General features: G+C 36.3%; 1 protein-coding gene across 4 annotated transcripts in view; it reads left to right on the forward strand.

Moving 5' to 3' along the window:
• GRIA2 (glutamate ionotropic receptor AMPA type subunit 2) overlaps positions 1–26,169 on the forward strand; it is a 90,842-nt gene that overhangs the window by 56,302 nt on the left and 8,371 nt on the right. For all 4 annotated transcript variants that reach the window (XM_042050052.1, XM_042050050.1, XM_042050049.1 and 1 more), the window contains exons 7-12: positions 9,758–9,925; positions 10,198–10,302; positions 11,018–11,128; positions 12,240–12,446; positions 12,951–13,321; positions 17,155–17,353. In XM_042050052.1, the coding sequence (XP_041905986.1) occupies positions 9,758–9,925; positions 10,198–10,302; positions 11,018–11,128; positions 12,240–12,446; positions 12,951–13,321; positions 17,155–17,353 (1,161 nt within the window). The remainder of the gene's footprint in view (positions 1–9,757; positions 9,926–10,197; positions 10,303–11,017; positions 11,129–12,239; positions 12,447–12,950; positions 13,322–17,154; positions 17,354–26,169) is intronic.

The following is a 26,169-nucleotide window of genomic DNA, read 5'->3' on the forward strand; positions in this document are numbered from 1 at the left end:
TGTCCAGTGAAGCCAATACCAGCCGACTCCAAGATGGATCCACCGCTGGCCAAGGCGGAGCCCATCAGCGCAGGTGGTAGTGCCTCTGGGATAACACATTCAAGAAGGGGAAAAAGCTGCTGCACAACAGCAGCCAGAGGGAGGAGTGACAATATATGAGAGAAACAGCCCTGCAGACAGTCAGTGCGTAAGGAAGGGCAGGAGGGGCTCCAGGTGCCAGAGCCGAGATTTCCCTGAAGGGGAAGAGTGTGAGGAGTCCGCCCTGTGAGGAGGAAGCAGTGGCAGAGATGGGTGCTGAGCAGACTGCAACCCCCATTCCACATCCCCCTGTGCCATTGTGGGAATGGGATATAAAGAATTTGTGGGGGAAGTTGAGCCCAGGAAGAAGGGAGAAGTGGGTTGAGATGTTTGGAGATATAGGTTTTATTTTCATATTATCTTACTATGGTTTGATTGATAATAAATTAATTTTTTTCCAAGTTGAGTCTGTTGTGCCTGTTACAGTTATTGCTGAGTGATCTCTCCCTACCCTTATCCCAAGCCATGAGCCTTTCATTTTATTTTCTCTTCCCCATCCCTCCGAGGAAGGGAGTGACAGAACAGCTTTGGTGGCATCTAGTGTCCATCCAGAGTCAACCCCCCAAATCAGTACTAAGCTTGAAGTAGGCATGTCCTATGAGGGACAGCTAAGGGCTCTGAACTAGTCTTCTTTGGAGAAGAAGAGGCTGAGGACTGACCCCATTGCTCTCTACAGCTTTCTGAGGAGGGGAGGTAGAGAGGACAGTGCTGAGATCTACTGCCTGGTATCCAGTGACAGGGGGATGTGTGGGAATAGTTCAGAGCTGCACCAGAACAGGTTCAGACTGGGCCTTTGGAAGCATTTCTTTACATTTCTTTAATTTTTTTAGGGTGGTCAGACACAGGAACAGCCCTCCATGAGAGCTGGTCGATGCCCCAAGCCTGTCTCTGTTTAAGAGGCATTTGGAAATTCTGTTAAAAACACACTTTAGAATTGGTCAGCCCTGAATTGTTCAGGCAGTTGGACTAGATAATCCTTGTAGATCTGTCCAACTGAAATAGTCTGTTCTACAAGTCTGTTCAAGCCATCCTACTCTGTGGTAAGCTTTTCTAAGAGCAACCTGAGGCTTGAAGTGCCTGAGACAACTTGGGTATGGTATACACAAAAGCTATGTGCAGCATGCAGAAAAGATTTTGGGGCTGCCTGGTTGAAGACCTAAATCAGCTCAAACTCAGAGAATCCCATTGTGTTGGATGATGATAACAACCCTGGTACTTTCTGCAGCTATTTTGGGTGGATGTAACTGTTTCATGCTGGCGCATAATGTTTCAGATGTTCTTTCATGATTGTATTTCTGACTTCATAATCTCTTTCCTCACCCAACCAATGTATAGCTAAGATACCAAAACACTAGATTGTTTTTACCTCCTGATTTTGTCTTTAGTATTTTCATGTTTTCAAGTTTCTTCTTTATAGTCAAGTCATACAGTCTTTTAGGCAATTATTATGAAACCATAAGTCAGGAGTAATGATGCTTGTAACTGAAAGATGCTGGTTGAGCTCTGCTGGTGCTAATTTACCTCAAGGATGCAATACAGATAACATGCAGAAAAAAAAAATGAAAATACATAGCACACAATTGTTTACCTTGCAGAAATAATTAACATTTAGATGACTCACTTATAATAAGGAGCAAAGAAGAAAACAATGTGAACAAAGAAGAAAACACTGAAAACAATTACTCAAACTGAAAATTCAGAAGGCAGTTTGTCTAGATATAGATGAGGAAGCAAAAGTGTACAGTTGATGAATTAGACAATACCTTTTTTTGGGCCATGCCTCTTATGATTGCAGTGTGTTAGAGAATGGTTTTATAATGCAGTGAATTTTAATAAGAGTTATAAGGGATATTCTGTTGCACCTGCTACAGTTTTAATAGAAAACTATGATTTTGTCCTAATATGTCCTAATTCAAGTAGATCATAAAGATTTATAAATAAGATTTTTTTAAAAAATAGTTATTTTTAATATTTATTACGAGGTCTAACCAGGAACTGATCTGGAGTATATTTGTTTTTTCCTAAGTGCCCTTATAAAACTGTAGGTTTGTGAGATTGTTCTGTCTGTTTCCAGTCTTTGCATTTTGGTTTCCTGGTCTTAAAAAAAATATGCATCTAGCACTTGGTGTTCCAGCTATCTGGTTTCACTGGGCTTTCAAATCCCAGTATTCAGTCTTCTCTATTTGAAAAAATACATACAAAAAATGTGGGCATAAGAAATTTCAGTGTTAAACTTCATGCTTCTTTTTAATAGCTAAAGGCTGTTTTGCATAAGTAATCACTCATTCCAGCATAGTTGGTTTAGTTTGGTTTTTTGTTTTTTTTTTTTTTTTAAGAAAACTCAATTAAAGAATGGAATGTTTAGTCACTGAAAGCAGTGGGTGGTTTGAGGCAATATCTGTAGATTTATCTCAGACATACAAAAGGCCAATTGACCCAGATCCTTCGATCCTGCAAGTAAAAGTGGCTGAACTGTGCTAAAGCAGACTTGAGAAAACTACAGAGCCAATTCCTGGTGTCTCTATGAAGCTATGTTTCTTTGAATTTGAATCCACTTATTCTTAGTAATTATAAATTTTTAAGGATCTTCAGCCAAAAAAGTGCAGTGGATTCCTTCTGCCTGTTTTCCCAGGAACTCTGCCTTGCTTTTTTTCAACCAGCAATTCATCTGGATATGGTGGATATAAACAGGAAAAGCTACTATTCCTTCATGATCCAATTGTTCATCAAGGTCAGCCATACCTCTGGCTTCACAAGGATCAATGTCATTTAGGGCAGTAGAGCTTGATGGAGAAATGGGGATAAGAGGAGAAGAGGGAGTCATAGACAAAGATGAAAATAGTAGTAGGAGGAGGAATGATGTCATGCAAAAAAGGGGTCAGCAAAGTGAAAAGAGGCTGTTAAAATGTGAGCAAAAGACAGAAAAGAGGTGCAGCTCAGAGCTGGAGAGCATCTGTGGCTGACAGTTTCTTGGGTCAGGGGAATAAGGGAGGAGGGGAAGCCCTGGGTATACTTCAGTGAACAAGGAGAGGAGACATGCAGGTTTATTTCTGGGGCAGGTCTGGTATTAAAGAGCCATTAATGTAGGTAGCTGCCCATATTATCTAGCATGGGGTGGCAGAAAAGTGAAAAGGAAGTGTTTATTATTTGACAATAACTATGTCTTGGTAAAATCAGTAACCTGCTAAAAATGATGTATTCAATTCTAGTAGTGTTCTGCTTGGAAATTAAATTGGAGCAAACAGGAGAAAGCTGTTCATCTTGTTACAACAGGTATCTTGTTGCTGATTAGGGTAGATGAGGAGTGGTAATGAAAATGGGGAATTGTGGTTTAGGGTTTTTTGTGTTTCTTTCTTTTTCTCCTATTGTTTTAAATTTAAGACTTGAATTATTACTATTAGTTTTAAATGGCACATTTTGAAAATTCTTAGAACACCAAATATGTATGATGAGAATTGCTGATTGTTTTTTTTTCTCCCCTTCCCCCTCCTGAAAAAAAAAAAAAAAATCCCAAAAAACCAAACAGAAAACCCAACAAAACGACAAACACCAAAAAACCCCCAAACCTCCCCCCACACACACACTTTAACATTTCAAACACTCAGAGCAACTCTTTCAAATCCATTTCTTGGAGTGTATTTTTTTCAGAGAAGTCTTTTGCCTTTCTAGTTATACATTTTGTTCTCATCCTGTGAGATTTCCCAACTTGGTCTGTTTTCACTGCTGTGACCAAAGGCTTCAGTTTTTGCTGCTGGATCCTGCTGATTTTTAATACTGTGAAGAGTGACATACTTCGCTCTGGCTTAGCCTTGAAGAAAAAGGTTTTGTGTATTCATATGGTAACAATTAAAAAGTTGTATATCTTTGTGTTTTGCAGTGAATTCAAGGTGATTTTATTATCAGTGGCATTGACTTTTGCAGGTGTATTCTAAGATAGAAGTAAGATTACACAAATCATTCTAAAAATCTTATTTATTTTGTTAGTATGTATATTTTCCACAGGCAGTGGCATGATTAGAATACAACAGGATCTTTTATAAGTAAAATGCTGTGGCTTCAAATCCATATAATTATTTTTATTATTTCTGTAAAGCTCTGTGAATTCAAATCCAAGTAAATGGTTTTTCATTTACTCTAATGGAAGACCGAAATACTTTAAAACCTCTGATCTCAGTGTAAAATAAAAAAAAAATTTAAAAAAAAAAAAAAAAAAGTATGTACCTGCACACCTGCACTCCTTCACTCTTTTCCTTCTGCTAGATTAGCACTTCTGATGACTCTAGTGAGAAGATTGTTCTGAACTGGAAGCAATCTTGGGGGAGGAATTACCGTTTAGGAATCTCATTCCTATTAGCGTAGTAGATAAAATAGGTAGAAAGGCCAAGCACTTTGGGCTTCATAAATCTTGTGATCTTTGCTATATTCAGTTTTTAAAAGAGTGAAAGAAGGTCACTTTCTCCTATAAATATCCTACAGTGGGAGCATTAGGATAATTGCAGTGCCCCAGTCTTGTCAGTCTCTGCCGGATGTGCTGTGAGTTGTCTTTCAAATAAGAGTTAGACTTCCAGGGATTCAGGCTTCGGCAGGTGCCTAGCTGCGCTGGCTGTTCTGGGTGTGCCCAGAAAGCAGCCTTTCTAAACCAAGCAAAGAGATAATTAAAACACATAAACATGTCCAAAAATCATTAGATTTTCTGGATAGCAGTTTTGGAGCTGAACACAAGTTTTTCTAAGGCGACAGGTTCCTTGAGGTGTTCTTTGCATCTTATGCCAGTATGGCACTTCAAAGCAAAAATGCCTATTTGTTTAGCTTTTCTATGCACACAGAGTGCTGCAATTGTGTTTGAATAAAGGCTGTTATCAAAGTGTAAGTTGATGTGACTGCACAACTTTAAGAAAAAAAATTTAATAAAGATAGTATATTCATTACGATAAATAGGGCTTGGTCTCTAACCCCATCTTTACTGAGATTAACTTAGGATAATTTTTTAAAAGATCAGGTAATTTTACATTTTATTAATTTATATTCCCCATTTAGTCAGAACCGGGGTTGTTATAAAAAAAGTCCTGTGTATATGCAATTATTCTCAGCTAAGACTGCCTATTTTCACAAGAGCACCATCCTAACAAAGAGGAGGAGCCATGCACTGTCTCTTCTGGGCTGCCTGACCTCTATCTCACATTGCAGTATTTGAAACATGGCCATAGGTAATGAAGATGCTCAGGTGCTAAAGGCCCATTTGCAGTCTGAAGGGCAACCAGCCCAGCAGGCTGCTGCACACACACCCCCACTCTTGCTAATGCCTGCACAAAGCAGATGAGAGCAAAGCATGATTATGGGCACAGTCAAAGGCCATCTTCACTTCCAATTACACTTCTGTGTACAAGATTTGACAATGTTTCTTGTTTCTATTGGAAGTAGCTCTTCGCGTTTCCACGTCCTGTCAGGATGGTATGCAAGGTGCCATGAGCTCCAGAAGGACGTAGCCATTTCCTATCAATTAGGTAATTTTGTATTCACTTTCTTATCTGTCAGACCACTTTCAAGTATTTTTCAAAGTGTCTGTAATACTATCTGTTTCAAAATAGCTCCCAGCTACACTAAAGACCCTTAAGGAAATAAGGGAAATAAGGTGTCTGCTGTTGCATCAGTTTGACTGCACTGAAAGTACAAGAGACAGTTGCCCAGTTCCTTTTCTAGTTCTTGACAAGTAACTTTGTGTCTCATTTCTTTTTGCTTGTGTGTTTACTTGTTTTATCAATCTTTCTGCTTCTGTTGTTTATACTAGCATTTAAGTAGAGAAGTACTTTGTTGAGGGAAAAAATGGGCAAAATTCAGATGCGAGATTTTATTATAATTTATTTTGTATATTTGCTGGTATTTAAATTGTTTAAATATAAGGAAAAAATGTAGAAGTGTGTTTATACTGATTGATTCTACCCTCCTGCTCTTGCAGCAAAGAACATTTCCTGTATTTCCTCTCTCAGAATTTTACTGCTCTCCAAGGGAAAATATTTGTATCAGATTTTAGACCTCCCTTTTCTTAGCCTCTGTTAGTGATGCAGTTTCCCTTCTCCTGCTTTTCCTACAGCAGCCCCCCGTACACTGTGAGGAACCTCCATCTGTGCTTGTTGCAGACTGATTTCTGCCTTACTTGAGCACTGCTGCAGCTGGATCTGCCATTCTAGCTGAGGTCTGCCCAGTGTCTTGTACAACAGCCCTGCTTTCTTTGACATAGCTGGTAGAGTCCCTGCCAAAATGTTCCTGTTATTTTGTTTGTCCTTCTCACTGTTGTGTTGGATTAGGGATGAATGGCTAATTCATAGTCCTTTTGAGTGGTTGTAGGTTGTTATTAGTGTGTCTACAGTGTAAACATCTGTACCTAAGCTGATCGCTCTCAATTCCTCCCTAGTCTCAAAAGTCACTGGACATCAACTGAGTGGAATCAAAAGCACAATTAATTTCTCTTCCAAGAAGGTGTCTAGCTAGTCAAATGAATCACATCTTAGAATGTTTATTACTCTTCTCTGACTGTAAAAAAAAAAAAACAAAAAAAAAAAACCACCAAAAAAACGCAAACTCAAGCTAATCTGTCAAGGACAGATTTAGACATTGCAGATATCCAAATCAAGAGGAAAAGAATTTGACTTCTTGTAATTCAGAACACTTTCCTTTTTTCTTTTTTTTTCTTTTCTTGGATTTATGTCTTCACATTTTTATTTGTTTTCCACTGCTTAAGTATACTGTTTCAATTATTTCAAATGTCTAATCATATCTTTCAGCTTTGTCTTGAGCACATGGAACAGGCATTGAGTGAAATACAGGTCTAACAGGCTAACTTAGCTTTCTTATATCTTATAATTTTGAAATATATGTATAACAAAATCTTGTGCTTCTGGGGTAGTTCCTGCAATTTCACCTTCAGAAGATTCAGTTACTGACTGTACAAAATAGAATCTTGGTCCTGTCAGCTAAGGATTTCTGAGTTACTGGAAAACATCTGGTTACAAAAGGCAACATCTTGCCAGTTTTTCTTGGACAGCAAATGAGTAATAACTTCTGCTTTGTCTGGAATGACTTTGTTTTGTCTTTAAATTCATCAGTGCAATTGCAGCTTACAGGTTTTACTAAGGTCTATAGAACATTTAAGTTGAAGGTAGAAAGTTAAGTTAGAAATTTAAGTTGAAGAAAATTACATGGGCCTTGTGTTTTCACTGCTTGGTAATTAAGGCATCTACTTAGAGAAAATTCATATGACATTCATGCAATCCATGTTTCATAGCAAATGGCATAAAGTCTTTAGGCAGTTTATATTATCAGCTTGTTATCATAGTTCTAAAACTGTGAGATGCAGGATGGTTTTTTAGCATATTCTTTGCCATGCTATAATTAATGCAAGTGATTCTGTAAGAGCTGTGGTATAGCACCTATTTCATTTTGTAGTAAAGTTGCTGATCTTGTTATCTACAGTTGAAAGGAACTGAAATGAAGTTGGGGGATTTACACTGCCATAGAAGTATTAAGAAGTAAGACCCCATCCCACTTCCACAGAATAATGTTCCAAATAGTGCTCCCATTTATTTTAATAGTGTAGATCAGAATGTGGATGAATCTCCAGTAAAACAAAGTGAATCAAGGCAGGGCTAATGCAGCCTTTAACTTATGACCATTTTGTTTATTATGCAGACACACACACACACCTCTGCATGAGCAGATTATTGGTCTGTCATTTCTTGTTTATGGTAATGAGTTCACTTTGGTTTAGTTTGTCAACTTTACATCTATTTATGAAGCTGCAGATAGTTTTAATGAGCCCCATGAAGGTTATTAGGAGCTGAAAGTGTTTGCACAATAAAGCAGTAAGAAATGATGCATGGGCTGTTTGTTTTCATGGCATCTCCAACAGTGCTTGTAAAATATTTTGAGATCCTTAGATTAAAGCTGTCTTAACCTAAATTATGACATGTACATTTTATACATGTGATGACACATATGCACATACAGATACTGATTGATAGGCAAAGCTCTACAAAACCCTCGTGTATCACTGAGCTGTGAATATTCAGGCCAATAATTATATACTATAGAAATAATATTCTTGAGAGAATGCATTAAATATATCTCAATGATTCAGTGAATCACAGAATAACTGAATTAGATAGCATTATAGCTTCTCAGTTCCAAGCTCTTACTTTCTCTGCTACCCAAAGTCCGTTTTGGTGGTTAATGACAGTGCTGTGTCCAAAGTTTCGCAGGACACTGGTGTGGCACAATATGTTTCTGAACTGCAAAGAGCAATCAATGTTTAAAGTAGTACTGCTAGTCAGGGTCCTTTCTCTGTACCTTCTCCTCATCTCCAAATTCATATACACCACTTAATTACTGCTGCTCCAGTAGGAGGAAGTAGTAGTGGCTCCAGGCAGTCTTTCACTTCATTCTTCTGCTGTTCCGATCCCTTTAAAGATTCTGTACAAGTCACTGAGAAAACTTTATTGAGAAGATTCGCACTGGTCACTGAGCTTACCAATCTTAAAAAAAGAGTTCTACTTTCCTTTTCTTCCTTTTCTAAGGTCTAACAGTTGCATATAAAAATTAATCTCAGTTCAGGAACTTGCTTTGGTTACAATTACAAGAGCCTTCTGCATGACTTGAGCTAACTAATTAAAATTCTCATTAAAGTCTGAGCCATTGAAGCAGAGAGCTAATACATCATTTTTCTCCACTTTACAGTTTAGATATTTGCAGCATCTAATAGCCTTCACAGGGATCATTCCGTTCATTCATATGCCTCTAAGTAGTTATATTCTGGCCCATATTTCCAAAAATGGCCCCTATATTTGGCATAATTGCGGTGTTCCAGACTCAAAAAGCCAGTCCAACAAAGTCCTCAGTGTATGTGCACGTGTGGTTTCAGTTCAGTTAGTTGGTTGAGATGTAAAATTTTCCAGTCACTGAAGAAAATAGGTTTTGACCATTTAGCCCCAGTTTCTCATGCATGTGATCACAGGACTCCTCTCTGATGTCTCAGAAGTTGTAAAGCTCCTTATACTATGTCAGATTAGGAACATGGAGCTCTCTGAGGGACACCATTTTTTCCAGGCATCTCAGTCCCAAAACTGTTTTGTGTGGTGTTGACAAGGTATTGCATACTTGAAAGTAGCTACCCCTGAGATTTTGTATTTAATGGGAAAAAGTTAAGCACATGTATGTACAAATACATGCTCTTTGGGTTTGTGTGTATATATGTGGGAGGAGATGAAGTCTAGAGATCTGTGAATAAATGCTTCTCTATCAAGAGTGTAATCAGAGGAACAATTTCTTATTTTTACAGGCTAACTCAGGTTAAACACTGAAAATTATTTCTTTTTTTCCCTTTCACCTACATGGACTTCCAGCCATATCTGCAAACAGGATTTTTACACAGCTGTAGTGGGAAAAAATGTAATTCACACTGAAAACAGCTGTAAATCTTTAGTTTGGATTTATTGGGACTGCCCCTAACCATTCTGATGAATACATGATTAACTTTCATGGATGCCCCGCAGAGGGTAACTAAGGAAAAAGTGGATTGATTTCAAGTATATCTTACTATCTTTTCTAGTGTTTAATGGATTACCAAGTGAATTGGTATAGTGAAGCTGAAGCTGCTTTTTAATTAAATATTTTCACTTCTTTTCAGTATACCTCTGCTCTGACCTATGATGCTGTTCAAGTGATGACAGAAGCTTTCCGTAATTTGCGTAAACAGAGGATTGAGATCTCCAGAAGAGGAAATGCTGGAGATTGTCTTGCAAATCCAGCTGTACCTTGGGGTCATGGTGTAGAAATAGAAAGGGCATTGAAACAGGTAGCTTCCCTGGAGTGGATGCTGGGATGAGTGCATGTGTGAAGTTCTCTATATTTATGGAAAAAATCTTCTAGTCTCCTAACCTGTCTGGATCTTGCTGAGAATAATGTGGAAGTAAAGTCCTCAGGAACCTGGCTAAGATAGTATATTGCATATGAAAATGACTCTAAAGTGAATGTTTTTGAAATATCAGTAATCATTTGTGGAAATAAAAATGCATTTTCTAAAAAGAAACAAAATTTTCCTACCATTTCCATTTTCATCTATTACAGGTTCAGGTGGAAGGGCTAACAGGAAATATAAAGTTTGATCAGAATGGAAAGAGAATCAATTTTACAATAAACGTCATGGAACTTAAAAGTACTGGTCCTCGGAAGGTAATTTGAATTGTCTTGCAGTGTCTTTAAAGGTTTTACCATTCTAAGCAATGGGTTAAGGTAGGTACTGAAACATTAGATTAATTAAAGCATGAGTTCTGATAATATTTATTCATGGGTGTATTCTACAGTGGTCTTGCAGAACGAAGTAAACATATGTATTATTTCTTTCTAACAAATATGAATTATTATTTCTGATAAGTACTACAGAAGAGTGTTTTCCTTTCAGTTTTGCGGATTAAATTTTTTGCTTTCTGATCTGAATTGCTAAATGTGAGCCAGCATTTGGAGAAATATGCTTCTGAATGACAAAATACACTTCTGAATGACAAAAGCTTTCAAGTGATGTTTTTATAAGCGAGTTTGTCTTCCCGCTCTAATTTCAAATCTTTCAGGAAAAACCAGTTTCTCATGTTTTGCTTATCTGTACTATTTCAGTTTTACAGTGTGTGATGTTGATATTAAAACCTGTTAATATGTGAATAAAAATGGTATACCTGCTTTAGACAAAGTAATGTGAACAAATGTCATTTGTTCATTCTTTTTACTGTTCGCTGTAGTCTTTCACTACATAAATAGAAATGCTTACAGTGGTAAATCCATAGCTGAAATAGTTCTCTGTGAGCAAAATCAAGGGCATAGTAATAACATGCTTTACCTTTTCTAGAAAAGTTCATATTCACTGGTGTCTGTGCATCCTGTACACTCTCTTTAGATTGGATATTGGAGTGAAGTGGACAAAATGGTTGTGAATCCTCTTGACGGCCCTCTCGGAAATGAATCTTCAGGACTAGAGAATAAGACTATTATTGTCACCACTATTTTGGTAATTAACCTCCTATTTTGTCAGAAGACAGTCTGTCCTACAATGATTTGTTTCTCAACATTATGTTAGTTTAAATATACTGTCTTTTTATTATTTGAGGTTGTGAGCTGTTATTCCCTGTGGTACATAATAAAATCTAGAAGTTAAGGAAATGTATGTGATTCAGGATATGGTTTTGATCTGTAGAGGATGAATGGTCTTTGAACATCCTAGAAAGTTATGGTTTTTTAAATCTGAAAATGGAAATTAAATACCTGCTTCCAAAGGAGAGGAACTTTCTGAGAGGCAGAACCATAGTGTTCATTTTAGAGAAGAGATTTTGACAAAGAGACTGGTTCTTATGCTTCAGGATTGTAGCTGCTATGGATTGGTAAAGTGTAAAATGAAATGTTAAATGTTGTATTCTGGTTGTTTAGAAAATTAAATTGTATATTATCATAGAAGAGCTTTTTTTTTTTGTAAATTACACAGCTTGTTTATCAGTTTGGATGAGCCATAGGTTAGCGTAGGAATTTCTCTGGATGCAAGAACAGTTCTGTAACAACTGAGCAAAGAGGAAATATATTAATATGACTGATGACTCATCACCAATTTTGCTGATGATAGAACTTCAGTGCATAGTTACAGATATCTTACCTATTGTTAAATTAGCAATTCAATAAAAATACAGCCTTGAGAGCCTCAAGTGTTTTCCCAGGGAGAGATGTCATTGTGAAATAGAAAATAATTTTCTTGTATAAGACAACAAGCAACTAAATACCTTTGCCTTCTTCCATCGAAACTGTATGAGAGAAAGAAACTGATTTTGGAATTTACTCTTTCTTCTCTGAATGCATAACTCCTGTTAACATTCATGGTCATTATTAACATACTTCTGGGAATCCCTATGCCTGTAAGTATTGTTATTTGTGTATAACTCTGGAGAATGCAGCTTTTAACTGTGTTAAAGACATGTCACATTAATAATTAACAACTAACGTATACATAGCATGTATGATACAGATGGTATCCGCTCTCTCTTTTCACATGTAAAAGGGAACTTACTAATCTGTGACGTGTACAACTGATGAACATCTCTGTCAAGTAGCTAAGGCAAGTTCTTTCTGTGCAGGAGTCCCCATATGTCATGATGAAGAAAAATCACGAAATGCTTGAAGGAAATGATCGATATGAGGGCTATTGTGTGGACTTAGCTACAGAAATTGCTAAGCACTGTGGATTCAAATATAAGCTTACAATTGTTGGGGATGGCAAGTATGGGGCAAGGGATGCAGACACCAAAATCTGGAATGGGATGGTTGGAGAACTTGTTTATGGGGTAAGAAAATTTTCTATAATAAAGCCATTAAAGATGACTGATGGAAGGAGTGGGATTTGGTTTCGTTTTCTCTCTAGAGTGTAGGAAAGTTATTTAATTAATTTGATAGGAATTATTAACATCTAATGGCTTGAAAAATTTTGAAAGTAAAACTTTAAATTACATTTTAAATGCAAATGAAGATGGGGGGACGTGAATGCATATTTCATCCTCCTGACCAGGTGAAAAGCTAAGTACTTTGCTAAACTTCTAAATGCCATATGCTTTTAATAGGGCATATATAAAAGCAAAAACTTAGATTACATCAGCCATATGGCTGTATGTATTTCAATATGAGCTCAACTGAAAATTTCTGAAATTCTCCACAGGATGTTCTCAGTGAAACAAATGTTGCTGGTGTCTCTGCTGTCCTATTTTCTATTTGTGAAATACCATAGAAATGAAACCATTTTTTGCTTTGTTCATTGCATTAGCTATTATTTGTTTTTTTTTCTTCCTTTACAGAAAGCCGATATTGCAATCGCTCCATTAACTATAACATTGGTGAGAGAAGAGGTGATTGACTTCTCAAAGCCCTTTATGAGCCTGGGGATATCAATAATGATCAAGAAGCCTCAGAAGTCCAAGCCAGGAGTGTTTTCCTTTCTTGATCCGTTAGCATATGAAATCTGGATGTGCATTGTTTTTGCCTACATTGGGGTCAGTGTAGTTTTATTCCTGGTCAGCAGATTTAGCCCATACGAGTGGCACACTGAGGAATTTGAAGATGGAAGAGAAACGCAAACTAATGAATCAACTAATGAATTTGGGATATTTAATAGTCTCTGGTTTTCCCTGGGTGCCTTTATGCAGCAAGGATGCGATATTTCGCCAAGGTTGGTTACTCACTCATTTCAACTTTGTGCATTTTTGGTCTCAGCCATCTCAGCCAGAAGAGGTTCATGGTGCATATATTTTCATTCTTGGAGAGAAATTATTGCAATGGTTTTTTTCAAAACTCCCTAAAGTCACAGAAGTCCTTGAAATAAAAGCACTTGTCTGTGACATAGGGTCAGGATGTAGTTGATCGATACCGTCTTAATGTCGATCATAAATTTTCCAAGTGGATTTATATACACCATGAAGAGACTGTAAAATGCATAAGGTTCACATCATTCCATGCCTTCTTGGAGGGGTACCGTGTTTTTGCTGCATATTCCCATTTTACAGTTGACAGTGCACGTGGTTCACAACAACTGTAGTGGGAAAAAAGGATAACATACTAGTCACGAACTACACAGGCAGCACTTTCCCTCTAAAACTCACTACATATCATAACATGGTTATGAACACGTTCTTACTCTCCAAGAGAGCCTTGAACTGAAATAAAAGTCTCATGATGGCTCTAATTTCATGTGGGTATTTGCAAAACACTGCTGTTTTTACATGTCCTAGTTTTAGAGAACTCACAAAGGAAGTTGCGAAAATGAATCTGAAGGTCCAGTTCATAAGTGCTTAATTCCTCATGGATTTTCTTCTACTTGATTAGGGACAACTGTAAAGCACTTAATTCCTTTGCAGTTTATTAAATATTCTATTTTGCTTGTGCACAAGTGGTTCTAGCCTTGTTTCAGCAATGTGGTAAGTAGGTAGGTAAATAGCTGTTTGCTGCTTGAAGGAAATACAGTAACAATTTAAATAGGGCCGCTGGGTTTAAGGAAATCAAACCAGAAGACTTAGTTAAAACTGCTTAGGATAATTACACTTCTTGTAAACATCCTGAATTAAGACAGGGAACAGGTCAATTTCTAGCAAGTCTGGTGGTTGGTGGTCAAAATAAATCATACCAAGGGAGCGTTTCTTAGATATAAGTCATGCATCCCAAAAGGCAAAAGCAGGTTTTCAAGTTTTTCTGCTGCAGAAAAAACAGCATTTATTGTGTGAGAACTTAAGCAATTCTGTGTAGAGGCTGCTGTATCACAGAGGGAGATGCCAGCCTTTATGATGAAAGATGCAATGCATTTGGCATGGAACACAGTAAGAATTTTATGCAAGAGACAAGACAGTGAAGAGGGCAAATTGTTGCAGATCATGAGAAGTTGTGTTAATTTCACTCCTGTGGGGTTTTTGTATTGATTGCACACCTCACAGCTGGAGTTGACTGCTAAGTCACCTATTAGTACAAAATTATTTTTATTGAATCAAGGCTATAGTAGAATTATGATCCTTTTCTTGTTATCATTGTTATTTTACTAGCTATGAAAGCACAATGGTTGTTTTATATGGTTTGATATTTATATGGTTTGAAAGGTAGTGCAAGAATAGTGATAGCAAATGGTCATCACAAAAGGTGCATGAAACTCAATTTTGGATATTCAATATTTAGTTTCAGTGAAGCATTTAACTTTATTTCATTGCAAACATAATTTGGAGGAAGGTAGGTAGTTTGTATATTATCTGTTTATTATAAAAATAGAAAACGGCTAAAAAAAACTTGTTACTTCTGATTTTGCAAAACATTTCACTATGGAATTTGAACTGCCTACAGATGAATCCGAGTAAATATAAAAAGGACTATCTTCAGGCATCAACAAAGTACCTTTCTGAAGTTAAATTTTGCACTATGGCAATCATTTCTCTTATAAAAATGACAATTGCTCTAAGACTTTTAGAGTAGACAAGTTACCAGGGTTCCCTGAGTCTGAAATAGAAGGTGGTGCTGAGTAAGACTGGGCCACCTGGAAATGGTCTGTAATAGCAGTCCCTATGTTGCCTCATGGGTAGTAGAGGAACAAAAGAGTAGAATAATATATTATATGATAATCATAACTTAGAGCAAAGTTTTCCTCATCTTTTCTGAGAAGTGAGTGTGCTCTCCATTCTGCCAGATAATACCTTTCTAAGTACAAAATATGGTGCACAAATTTATGTAACTGTTGGCAGAAATTTTTGGTTTAGTTCTTAAAGGTCTGGTAAATAAGGTGCCTCTAAAGTGTGGGTTCATACTAGCACATTTTAGAAACTTTTCAAAATGTACATAAAAAAAGAAGTCTGTGACAGACTGGCTGGGGAAATGTTGAATACAAATGACACCCCAAATAATTCTACTTGTAAAATTCATGTGGGAGCATACTTTCTGGATTCATATTGAGCTTATTCTTTTTTCACAAAGTCAGTGGCTTACAGATCATGGACTTTTGAAAATTGTTGTCATTTATAGTGTCATCAATACAATATAAAGTTCCATAAAGTTGGTAGTTCTTAAATACACATTGACAGATTTTACCTTGTAAGTACGTAATATAATATAATCAGTTTATCTTATAACTCAATATTTTACTTGTAGAATTAGCTGATATTCTAATTACCTCCATTTCAAAATAAGTATGTGATGTTTTTTCAAAGGTGATGGAAAGCATGTTTGCAGAATACATCTCACTTTAGAATGAGTTTGAAATAATTTTTTTTCTATGGTCCTTTTGATAACACGTTTTGGACCTCATCTGACTTGATTTTCTTGTAGTAGAGTGAATTAGTGAGACTGTTGTGACATGGAATAAATCTTTCTATGTCAGAATTATGACAGAGATTTTATACAGTAGCAATTAGAAAAAATAATTTGTCCAGAATTGGTTGCATTTAATTTGGTTCCTGTGATTCCTAATTTGTTTACTTAATGAATACAGGAGACACACCAAGACATGCCTAAGCTACTGCAATGCCCTAGTACTAGACTTTCAGCTGCATGCACATTTCTGCCAAGTAATTAAGCGCATCTCCAAAGATTATATACTGTTTCCTATGCTATCTTGTTTGAAAACAAAGTAGTAATTAATTTCAAAGTTTAAAGGATCATGAAAAAAATTCCAAGCTTGACAATAATGTAATATCAATATTTCTCTTATATTAGTTTTCTGTTATTGAAAATTACTGAGTTGAGTTGTGTGCTTTATACTGTTTTATAAATTTTCTTGAGTTCTCTTTTCTTTTTTCTTCTTGAGCAGGAGAAGCAAAACACAGATCCATAAGAGCCCACCTGCTGCAGTTATAAACATCAGATTATTATTATTTTTAAAAATATACTTTCTTCACCATTTTTCTGTATTATCACTGATTTCATGTCCAGTCCTCTGTTTGTTAAATGCTTGTATCTTTCAAAAGTCGTGTGCACTTTTTAGCCTATAGATATTCCCTGGGCAAGCTTTCCTTACAAATAATGCTATTTGTTTCTCAGTACAGGTTGTGTACAGCAGCATAAGCCATTGTTTTGTGGAAATCAGTCTTTGTCTGAATGTCTTATAAAAGCAATCAAGGCCCTTGATTTTAAAGTGCATACTGGTTTATCTGAAAGCACTGTTTCGCTGATTTTGTTTGATCCTCATCATAATGTCACACAAAATCGCTTCACAGGGAACAAAAAGTTTGTGTTAAATATAGCACATTATGATGGGAGCAGTTTCCTTCAAGTCTTCAAGGGCTGTCAAAACTTTGAAGAACTGGATCACTAGGTTCTCCCAAAAGAAAACTCTGGAGTCCTGATTTCAGCAAAGTCCAGGAGATCCAGTGGAGAATGCCTTGATTTCCCATACGATGCATATGCAGAGCTGGACTCTGAGATAGCCTAAAATGCTTCCCTATAGTATAATGCATCATTTGCATAAAACTGATAACGTGTTCCTTTTTAGGACTTCCATTTCACTTTACAAATCCATTTCATACTTGTTACTAGATCCCTGTCGGGGCGCATTGTTGGAGGTGTGTGGTGGTTCTTTACCCTCATCATAATCTCATCCTACACGGCTAACTTAGCTGCCTTCCTGACGGTTGAGAGGATGGTGTCCCCCATTGAAAGTGCAGAGGATCTTTCCAAGCAAACAGAAATTGCTTATGGAACATTAGATTCTGGCTCCACTAAAGAGTTTTTTAGGGTAAGAATCTCTACTTTTTTTTTTTTTTTTTTTTTTAAGATTGTTTTAAGTAGGTTTTCCATCATGTACATGTGTTTTCCCTTGGCTTTATTAAAAGATTGCTATGAAAGTGTGATCTGCACAGCTCAACTCACAAGTATAAGTGTTCTTGTTTATTTGTAATTTACATTTTATTATTTATATACAAACATAAGGGTCTTGATATAAATATGTGAAGCGACATTACCTAAAGAAATACTCCGCTATACAGTGAAAAACAAGGTATGTTTGAAGAAGGAAGCTGATGTCATTTATCTGTTTCATAGCTCTGCTATATTTTAGGTACCCACACAGTGAATAAGAACATGGGAAGGTGCATATTCATGTTTTAATAAGTATTCTACATGATTTTTCAAGATTGCAGATGGGGAATGGGATATAATCCTGTCAGCTGCCATAGAAAATACATGCCTGCTTTTAAAAACAGTTCTTACTTGTACTTGTGTTATATTAATGCCTTGGAAGCCTGTCAGTCCTCACCTCCTGCCTCTGGGTATTGCAGTTTTAAAAATACATGAAACTTCCAATGTGTGAGTCTGAGGCTACCCTTGAGACATCAGCTAGCCTGGTGAAATCCATCCAGCAAATGAGTGAGAGACTAAGGCTGCTGAGAGAAAAAACCCAGAACAGCCTCGCCTTGTCTGTGTGCTCTGTGTGTCTCTCACTGTATGAAGGAAACACATCTGAAGTGCTAAAATAGAAAGAAACTTCTGTTTTCATGCTTTTTAGTGCATGATGTTACATTTAACGAACTGTGTTTTAAAATAGTTATAAATAATTCATTTATATTTCAAACATACACTGACATGAAAATGAAATTAAACATATTCTCACAGATATTTTTAATATGCTGTATAATTAGAGCAGTAACTTCTAGATTATAGTTTTCACTGGATCCTGTAATGCATACTTAACTGGTAATGGACTAAATAGGAATCATATTTGTCTCAACTGTAGAAATATTCTGATTTTGAAGATAGGTTCAGTAATAAAACCTGCTGCTGATTGCATTCCTGTTGGCTAAACCAAAACTAACATCAGGTGTGTGAGCTGGTAAAAATGAGACTGGGTTTGTACTAAGAGTCTTTAGAAGCATTTAGAAGCATACAGGCATGTTTCTGGTTTTGTGAACATAAACCTTTTAGAACACTCTACAAGGGGGGTCCTGGGGATTGAATGTGAATTAACAGTAGGTCACTTCTTTTGAATAGTTTCTCTTTTAGAGATTTTTAAGCATTTATATTTTAAACAAAAAGTGTTTGTATGTGCATGCATTAGTGTCTAGTTGTACTCCTAGCATATATGTACATATTTCCACTTTTATACAATTGTGTTCCTGGCGATTGCTTGAGCACTAAAAAGTTACTTTTGTAAAAATTAGGTAGAGGGTTTGTGAGGGCATATTCTTCATCTTTGGTTTAGTTATATTTGGGTCTGCACAAACAAAAGTAAAGATCTCTGGAAATTTCTACTCAGCAATTTCTATCACAAGTTGGGCACAGTATTTGCAAAACAACTTCTTAACCTGATGCCTCTATCTACTGTTTGCTAAAAATCACTTAAACTTGTCCAGTTACTTTTCGAGAAATAACAACTGCCAGCATTTGTTTTCAAGAGGCCTGAAACTCAAGTTTCAAGATGATACTCTCTTTCTGCTGAAGACAATGTGAAAGCTATCTCTATCACTAAGGAGATTGAAATTTCTAGATACTCTATACCTAGAGTATATCTGTATTCTGACTGGATTGGACTGGATGTGTGATTTTTATATGACCTGAAATTAGCACTCAAATTCTTTGAACAGCTGAAAACAACTTGAATGTATTTCTAGCAGCAAGTTAAAATGGTCTGGCTTCTGCTCTGTCACTCCCAGGAATTAAAAAAAACATACGGGGTTTTTCAGTTAGTCTGTTTTCAGGAAGTAGCATTATTTACAAGTTTGTTTTCTATCGATGGAGTGTGTACTGAATCTTCACTAGCAGAGCCCTAATTTCTGGGTCAGCACAAAATAAAAGGTAGTTGTGTACTGGGGATGAGAACAGAACACCGAATTGTCTTTGCTACTAAAACATGTTTTGTGATAACACACGACACAATTGAAGAAGAGATGTTTTGCAGTATTTTTCAGAAAGGAATTCTTGGAAATTGCTTAGATGGTGAAAGTTGCCTGAAAAATCCTGTTTGGAATAGCTGAATATATATGTGTGTAATGTTAATTGAAAGAGGTGGGGTCAAGTCTTTTTCCAGCTCCTGACTGCTCATCACATATCCTATAGACAGTAGCACACAAGCTAGCCCATATCACTTGGGGATAACATCCTTGCCATTCATGACTAAAGAATGTGTTGCCTTTGCACTTTACCCCAATTTAGGTAGGCACTTCCTAGATTTAAAGGTAGTATGGACCTGCAGGAGGTATTCTTGCCAAGAGTGCATAGAGCATCACTTGGCACTGCATCAAGAAACATAACTGAGAAAAAGAGATGAAAAAGCAATGTGCTCTCGTGTTTCTAGTGCTGCTTTAAGATGAGAAGCAGAGGCTTGGTACATTCTACATAGGAAATACCAGTACAAAAATAATGGATTTTAAAGTATTCTTAAAATAAAAAAAAAAAGGTGACAAAAATAATGACACTAACATCATCAAGATACTATTGCTTGTTAGTAATAATCTTATAGATAATTTTGTAGCTATAAGTCTACAGAGACAGAATGTTTTTTCTTTAATGACAGATCAATCTGGTCTCTGTAAATACCAGAATGTGTAGTAGTTTTCCTCAGGAGATCTCAGAGTCAGTACTAGTAGAATCACAAGTACAATCCACGTCTAGAGAGCTCTGTTCTGCTGAGTTGGGATATTTACCACTTCGGATTCTTGCTAATGCCTCTGCTTTATAGATAGTCCTTGTAGAGTTCTTAGTGCAACTGAAAGCCTAAACAAAGGTATATGATGCATTGCTTTTGCATTTTCTTTTGGGTTATGGGCAAAACAACAAAGTAAATGTGGCCATGGTTTCCCCAAAGTGCATTGTTTTTCTGAAATCAATAGTTGATTGTAGTGGTGAGAATGCAGATAAGTCTGCAAGCACTGCCGGGAAAATTCAGGAGTCATTTCACTTGGTCTTGTGCATCATCATCTCTCTAATTGCTGGGTCACAGGTACTACCTGATGGAGAGCTACATGGTGGGCAGTGAAATGTTGTCACTCCGGTACGTCTTGGTGACACTGTCCACAGTCGCACGCTGTCTTTGCCTTGCGTGATTTCACAGTTGGTATGTGCATTAGCCAGGATACGTAGTTGTGCTTTGAAGGGGAAAAAAGCCACTAACCCAAAAAGATAGTCTACTGCTCACCTGCCACTGCAGAAGCTAATTTGAAAGCATTATCTATATGTGTTAGCTTTTCACTTACTTTCATGGGCTACGGCACTGGAACAAAGAATCAAAGTAAATATTCAGGCATTCCCTGGAACATTTACATACTTTTCACGTGCTTGAAGGTATATTGAAAATTAATATCAAAATGATACAAGAACAAAAGTTAATTATTTTTACAGTTCTGTCATATTTTTGCTGTATTCCTAGCGCTGCTCATTAAAGATATGTACAAATTGGATAGACAAATCAATCATCCCACCTTTTTTTCCATTTCAGAAGATGAATTGTAACTATATGGAAGGTAATAAGGCATCTCAAAAAGAAAATGATGTGCAGAGAAATAACTAAACTAATTTACTTTCTCTCTGCATTAGTTTTTATTTAAAATCTCTTCATATTACCTATTTTTGAACCTATAGTGTAACATGGACAGACCAGTCTGTTTCATTGTAAATGTTTTGGTGGCCTTTAAGAATAGATCCTCTGCCAAAATAAAAGCAAGTAGAACTGCTCCATAACAGGGAAGTATCCCTTATCTTTCACTGAGAAGACTGTTCAAGAGTTGCTTATTCTTGCTGAAGAGGCAAGAGTTGCAGAATGAAAAGGTGGGCATTGGAAACGTGCTGGAAGGATGACAGTCCTTACAATCTTGTAGAGAAATCCTCTCACGCAGTGGAAAGCCAGAAACAAACACAGGAGCTGACAAGAGCTCGAGTCATTTCTGCTGCAAAAGTGTTGTTTGTTGGGAGGCAATGAAAATTTGGCCTGAAGGAAAGTAGCAATGTCTTTTCCGAGTATCTTCAACAAAAGTCCAGTGCCTCTACTTTAAGTATTTTGAAATATTTTTTAATTTGTAAAAGTATTTATGCTAACAATTGCATTACAAGAGGGGATGCAAAAAAAAGCATACAGCATATGAACCTCAATCTGCCTTCATTCACATCAAGATACTGAGATTTCTAAAAAAAAACCAAAACCACAGGAATCTTTAAAACTGGTGCGAAGAGAAGAAACATGATTTTTTCTTTAAATTAAGTTGAGGTTAAAAAGCTATGAATCATACCTCAGCCTCAATTTTTGAAGTTTGAGATGGAGAAGAAATACAGAACATACGTTTCCAGAGTTTTATTTTGACTAGCTCCACAGAAGCCTCTGAGAGGCGAAGGAGTTGAAAGACTCAGCCATGAAATACCCTGTAACATTTGCTATGAACTCTGCTTGATACTTTAAGAGGCCAAGAGTGTGTAGGATTGGCACTTCATAGATCTGCAAAGCAGATGTGCCTGGAGAGTGCGGGTTTGGCTCTTTAGATTGATAGGAGAAAAAGGTCCACAGCTGAAATAGTGAGGAGAGTCAGATCTGAGCCCTGACTTGGTGCAAGGACTGCCTTTGCATCCAATAGCATATTATTGAGGATATGCTTATACTTTCCTATCACTTTTTCTTCTTTTTTCTCTACATCTTTTACTCAGAGTTTGAATTGAGACTCAGGAGATTGAGAATTTTTGTTTGGACTTAGTTGTTTATTATATCTTATCAGTAATACAGCTGCACAGTGTGTGCCTCCAAGGTTGACAAGGTGGAAAATGGCCGTGAGTTTTAATTTTCCAAGCCTTTTAAAGTCTAAACTAACCAGTTATATGTTTTTACTTACAATCTAATTACTAACTTTTCATGTTCTGCAATGTGGAACTTTTGACCCAATGACAGAACATTCAGATTTGTGAAGAAGAAGGAGAAGAAAGCAGACATAAATCCACACCCAAAATCCTCCATATTGTAACCTATTATTACCTGTATCTTCTAAACCTAGTTTTCTACATTTCTACATATTTCACCCAGTGATATAACTTTTAATTACACAGCAACAACCTCAGTGTTACCACACAATTTAGGAAACTTCCCAGGGTTTTGGATCGAATACAGCGTGTTTCTGAGGATCAATGCCTATCAGCACTGAAAGGCTGAAATTCTCAGAACGCAGGGTTCCAACATCTCCCCCTCCTGTTTGATACAGAGGGTTCAAGTGATTAATTTTCACTTGTCTCTTGTTTTTTGAGGTCCTTGCATCTGGACAACAGAGAAGAATTGATTTAGGCCATTTTGAAAGTTATTTTAAAAGAAATAATGCAGTAATCAGTACTTTCTTTTTTTCCTCATAGCATCTATTTTTGTTATTTTTTAGGGTTTTTTTTTTCTCTTTCCACGTTACCCTTGCTATGGTTAGAAGCATCTTTTATTTTCCAGCCTGTATGTATTTATAACTGGTTTATTCTCAATTGTTACAGTACATTAATAATTATTATGTAGATCTTTTTCTTCTCAGGGTTTATTTTCCTGACACATTATACCTGAATGAGCAGAAGTGTACTTTGTTTGCCATCCAAGATCTTAGTTTGCTTTGTACAAATGCATTAATATTTCTTTATCTTTTCTGGAAATAATTTTCTCCCAATTCTATCACACTTTTCTGGTAACCATTTTGATCATAGTGACAGATCTGTGTTTCTTTTGTTTTTATCAGCTGATGATCTCCAATTTTATTGCAGATTTTCTTACTGGTCCCAAATTGCTGGATCATGCTTTTGAACTAAAAAGTTTCATTTCTATCATTCTAGTGATGAGAATTTTCCATTTCTCATATATAATAAATAAATAATTTTCCATTGTCTGTGTTTTGACATCCCAATTTCCTTTCCTACTAATCTTAGTCATTTCTGTCTTGTAATGTTTTCACTTTAAAATGCCATCTGAAGCTGTGTATGCTATACCAAAAGAGGAGTTTGAATGCTTTTTCATTCCTCAGTCCAGGCAGTATGTTTATGGTTCTAGACTCCAAGAACAGCATTTGCACTTCGCTACAGATTTGTGACTACTTGAAAAAGTACTTTTGTGTTTTGGTATTCAGTTTATTCCTGCTCCCCCAGTATGGGTGCAATGAGTTATTTTTCTTTTCATTCATCTTGATCATCTCCTTTTCTGTACCCTCATTCCTATTACTTAGTCATAGAATGGTTTGGGTTGAAGGGACTTTAAAGATCATCCGGTTTCAACCCCCCTGCCATGGGCAGGGACACGTTCCACTAGACCAGGTTGCTCAGAGCCCCCATCCAGCCTGGTCTTTAACACCTCCAGAGATGGGACATCCACAATGTCAGGTGTTCCAGTCTTCTTTGACATTAACCTCATCAAAAACAAGACTAAGGTATATATTTAGATTATGGTCATTTGTGTAGATTGTCTTTGTTCTCTTCATTTCTTCACACCATAGAGCAGATATACTTTCCTTTCTGGCATTCTTTTTTTCACTTGTGAGGTTTGAAAACCTGCTGTTGTTTGCTGGATTTTCTTCAGTTCACAACATACCACGTGCTGTCTCCTCTTTGTTACCAGATTTCATCTAAGCAAATTGAGATCCTGCTTACAAATCTACATTTGTATTACAGTGATGTTGCAAAGCTTTGGTAGTAGATGCCACAACATGACTGTAACACAATTGTCACTATCAGAAGGTTTATTACAGTGAAGTAAGTTCTAGGAGTGGACAGCGTACTTTCCCTTGTCGTCAGCACTTCAAAACTGTAGAAATTAGGTTTTTGTGACATTTATCCAAGTTTTTAAAGAAATGGTATTGAAATGATCTGCTTTGATTTTATGAACATGCTGAATTGTGGGGAGGAATTTCAATTCTGAGGAAATTGAAATTAGTAAGTCTCAGAGGAGGAGTCATTTCAGCAGTATTTTAATGGCACTTAAATGATTTGGGAACATACCTTGGTAAGAACAACCTTGGTCGCTTAACTCTTTAAATCACATGGAGAATATGATGATTATATAAGGTCATTGTCTTGCACATTTCTGGAGAAAATTATTTAAATACACTTTTGAGGAATTAATTCATGAAGTAGAATGTTTTAGATTTTTTATTAGTAAGACCAAATATATTAAAGATATTTTTGGTAGCTCAATTAAGTAATGGAAACTGAAAAGCCATAAAATGGCATCTTAAGAAGATGTAAATAATTTTTACCATTACTGAATAAATATATCCATGTATTACAAAATTTAGAACTTACATTCATTTGAACTTACTCACCTTAAGTATTCACCCAGTATAAATGATGGTGCTTCAAAGTACTTAATCTTCAGCTAATTAAGTAAAAAATAATAGTTCTATTATTTTCTGTGTGGGTTTTTTTTTTTTTTTTTTAAATCTATTAATATTTTATTTACTGACTAAATTAGCAGGTTTGGGGTTTTATTACACTTTTTAGCTACTGGTAACATTATCACTTCCTGTCCTTTTGTTCAGGAAGGTCAACAAGTATGGAAGGTCAACAAGATGGTTTCACAAATCATGTTTGAGGATTGGAGATCTACTCCCACAGTACAAGATCATCATGTAGTAGAATGTTAGTAGTTTGAAGAGCTGTTTCTGTCAATGGCATACTAATTACAGCACCCCAGTTTTAAGAATAATAGGTCTTTGAATGTCAAAATAGTTATGTCAAAATGGGTTATCTGATGACCCACAAAATAACGTTAATTAAGTTGATAAAGCTTCGCATAAATTAATTTTCTAATTAGCTTCTTAATGAAGCTACATTTGAATAGGATGTGTACTTTGTAATAATAATCATAATAATAAAATAAATTTTAGATATAATAACATCACAATAATTATAATTATAGATTGAATAATTATTATTTATTAATCTATATTATATCTTTATAATTTTAAAAGTTTATATAATGAAGTTGATATCGATAATAATAATTATTATATTAATAATAATAATTTTCATCGTCAAAATGCCCCATGGTGACATGATACTAAAAAAAAAATGTGTCAGTTCCTGGGACATTTTTGTATCATTGTATTGTTGTAGAAGTCTTAAATAATGGGACAAAAAATATTCATCGTGAGTATTAGGGTCTTGTACTGTCATGTTAGTGTTGGTAGTAACATCAAAATGATAATTAACTTTTAACATTTCATGTATACACTGAGTGTCACCTTGCAATAGCAATCAGCCACAGTAATTAAGAGCAATGCAGATCATTTCCATACTCGTGCATTCTTGTAGTCAGTATGGCCGTCTAGAATGGTTCTGGTATTTGCAGTGCATGATAGCAAGTGTGGGAGCCCAGCTTGCACATGGGGCATCTTGCATTCACAAGGATTCTGTTTCCTCAGGATGCTGTCCCCCGTTGATAATGACTGCATGCTTTTCCATGTTTTTTTAAGGAGATGGAGGCCCCATACTTGCCACTGTGAAGGAAATTAACTTTAGCCCAGCCAATACAAGCACAGCACAGAAAAAAAAAAAATATGGTCAACTCTAGCACTGGCCAAATCTAAGTAACAATGCACTGTGCTTTTAGTTCTTGTAGCATGT

This window comes from Corvus kubaryi, unplaced genomic scaffold (genome assembly GCF_017639235.1).
Source record: "Corvus kubaryi isolate FWS band 111438036 unplaced genomic scaffold, C.kubaryi_AGA036_p1.0 71, whole genome shotgun sequence".
Classification (NCBI taxonomy): Eukaryota; Metazoa; Chordata; class Aves; order Passeriformes; family Corvidae; genus Corvus; species Corvus kubaryi.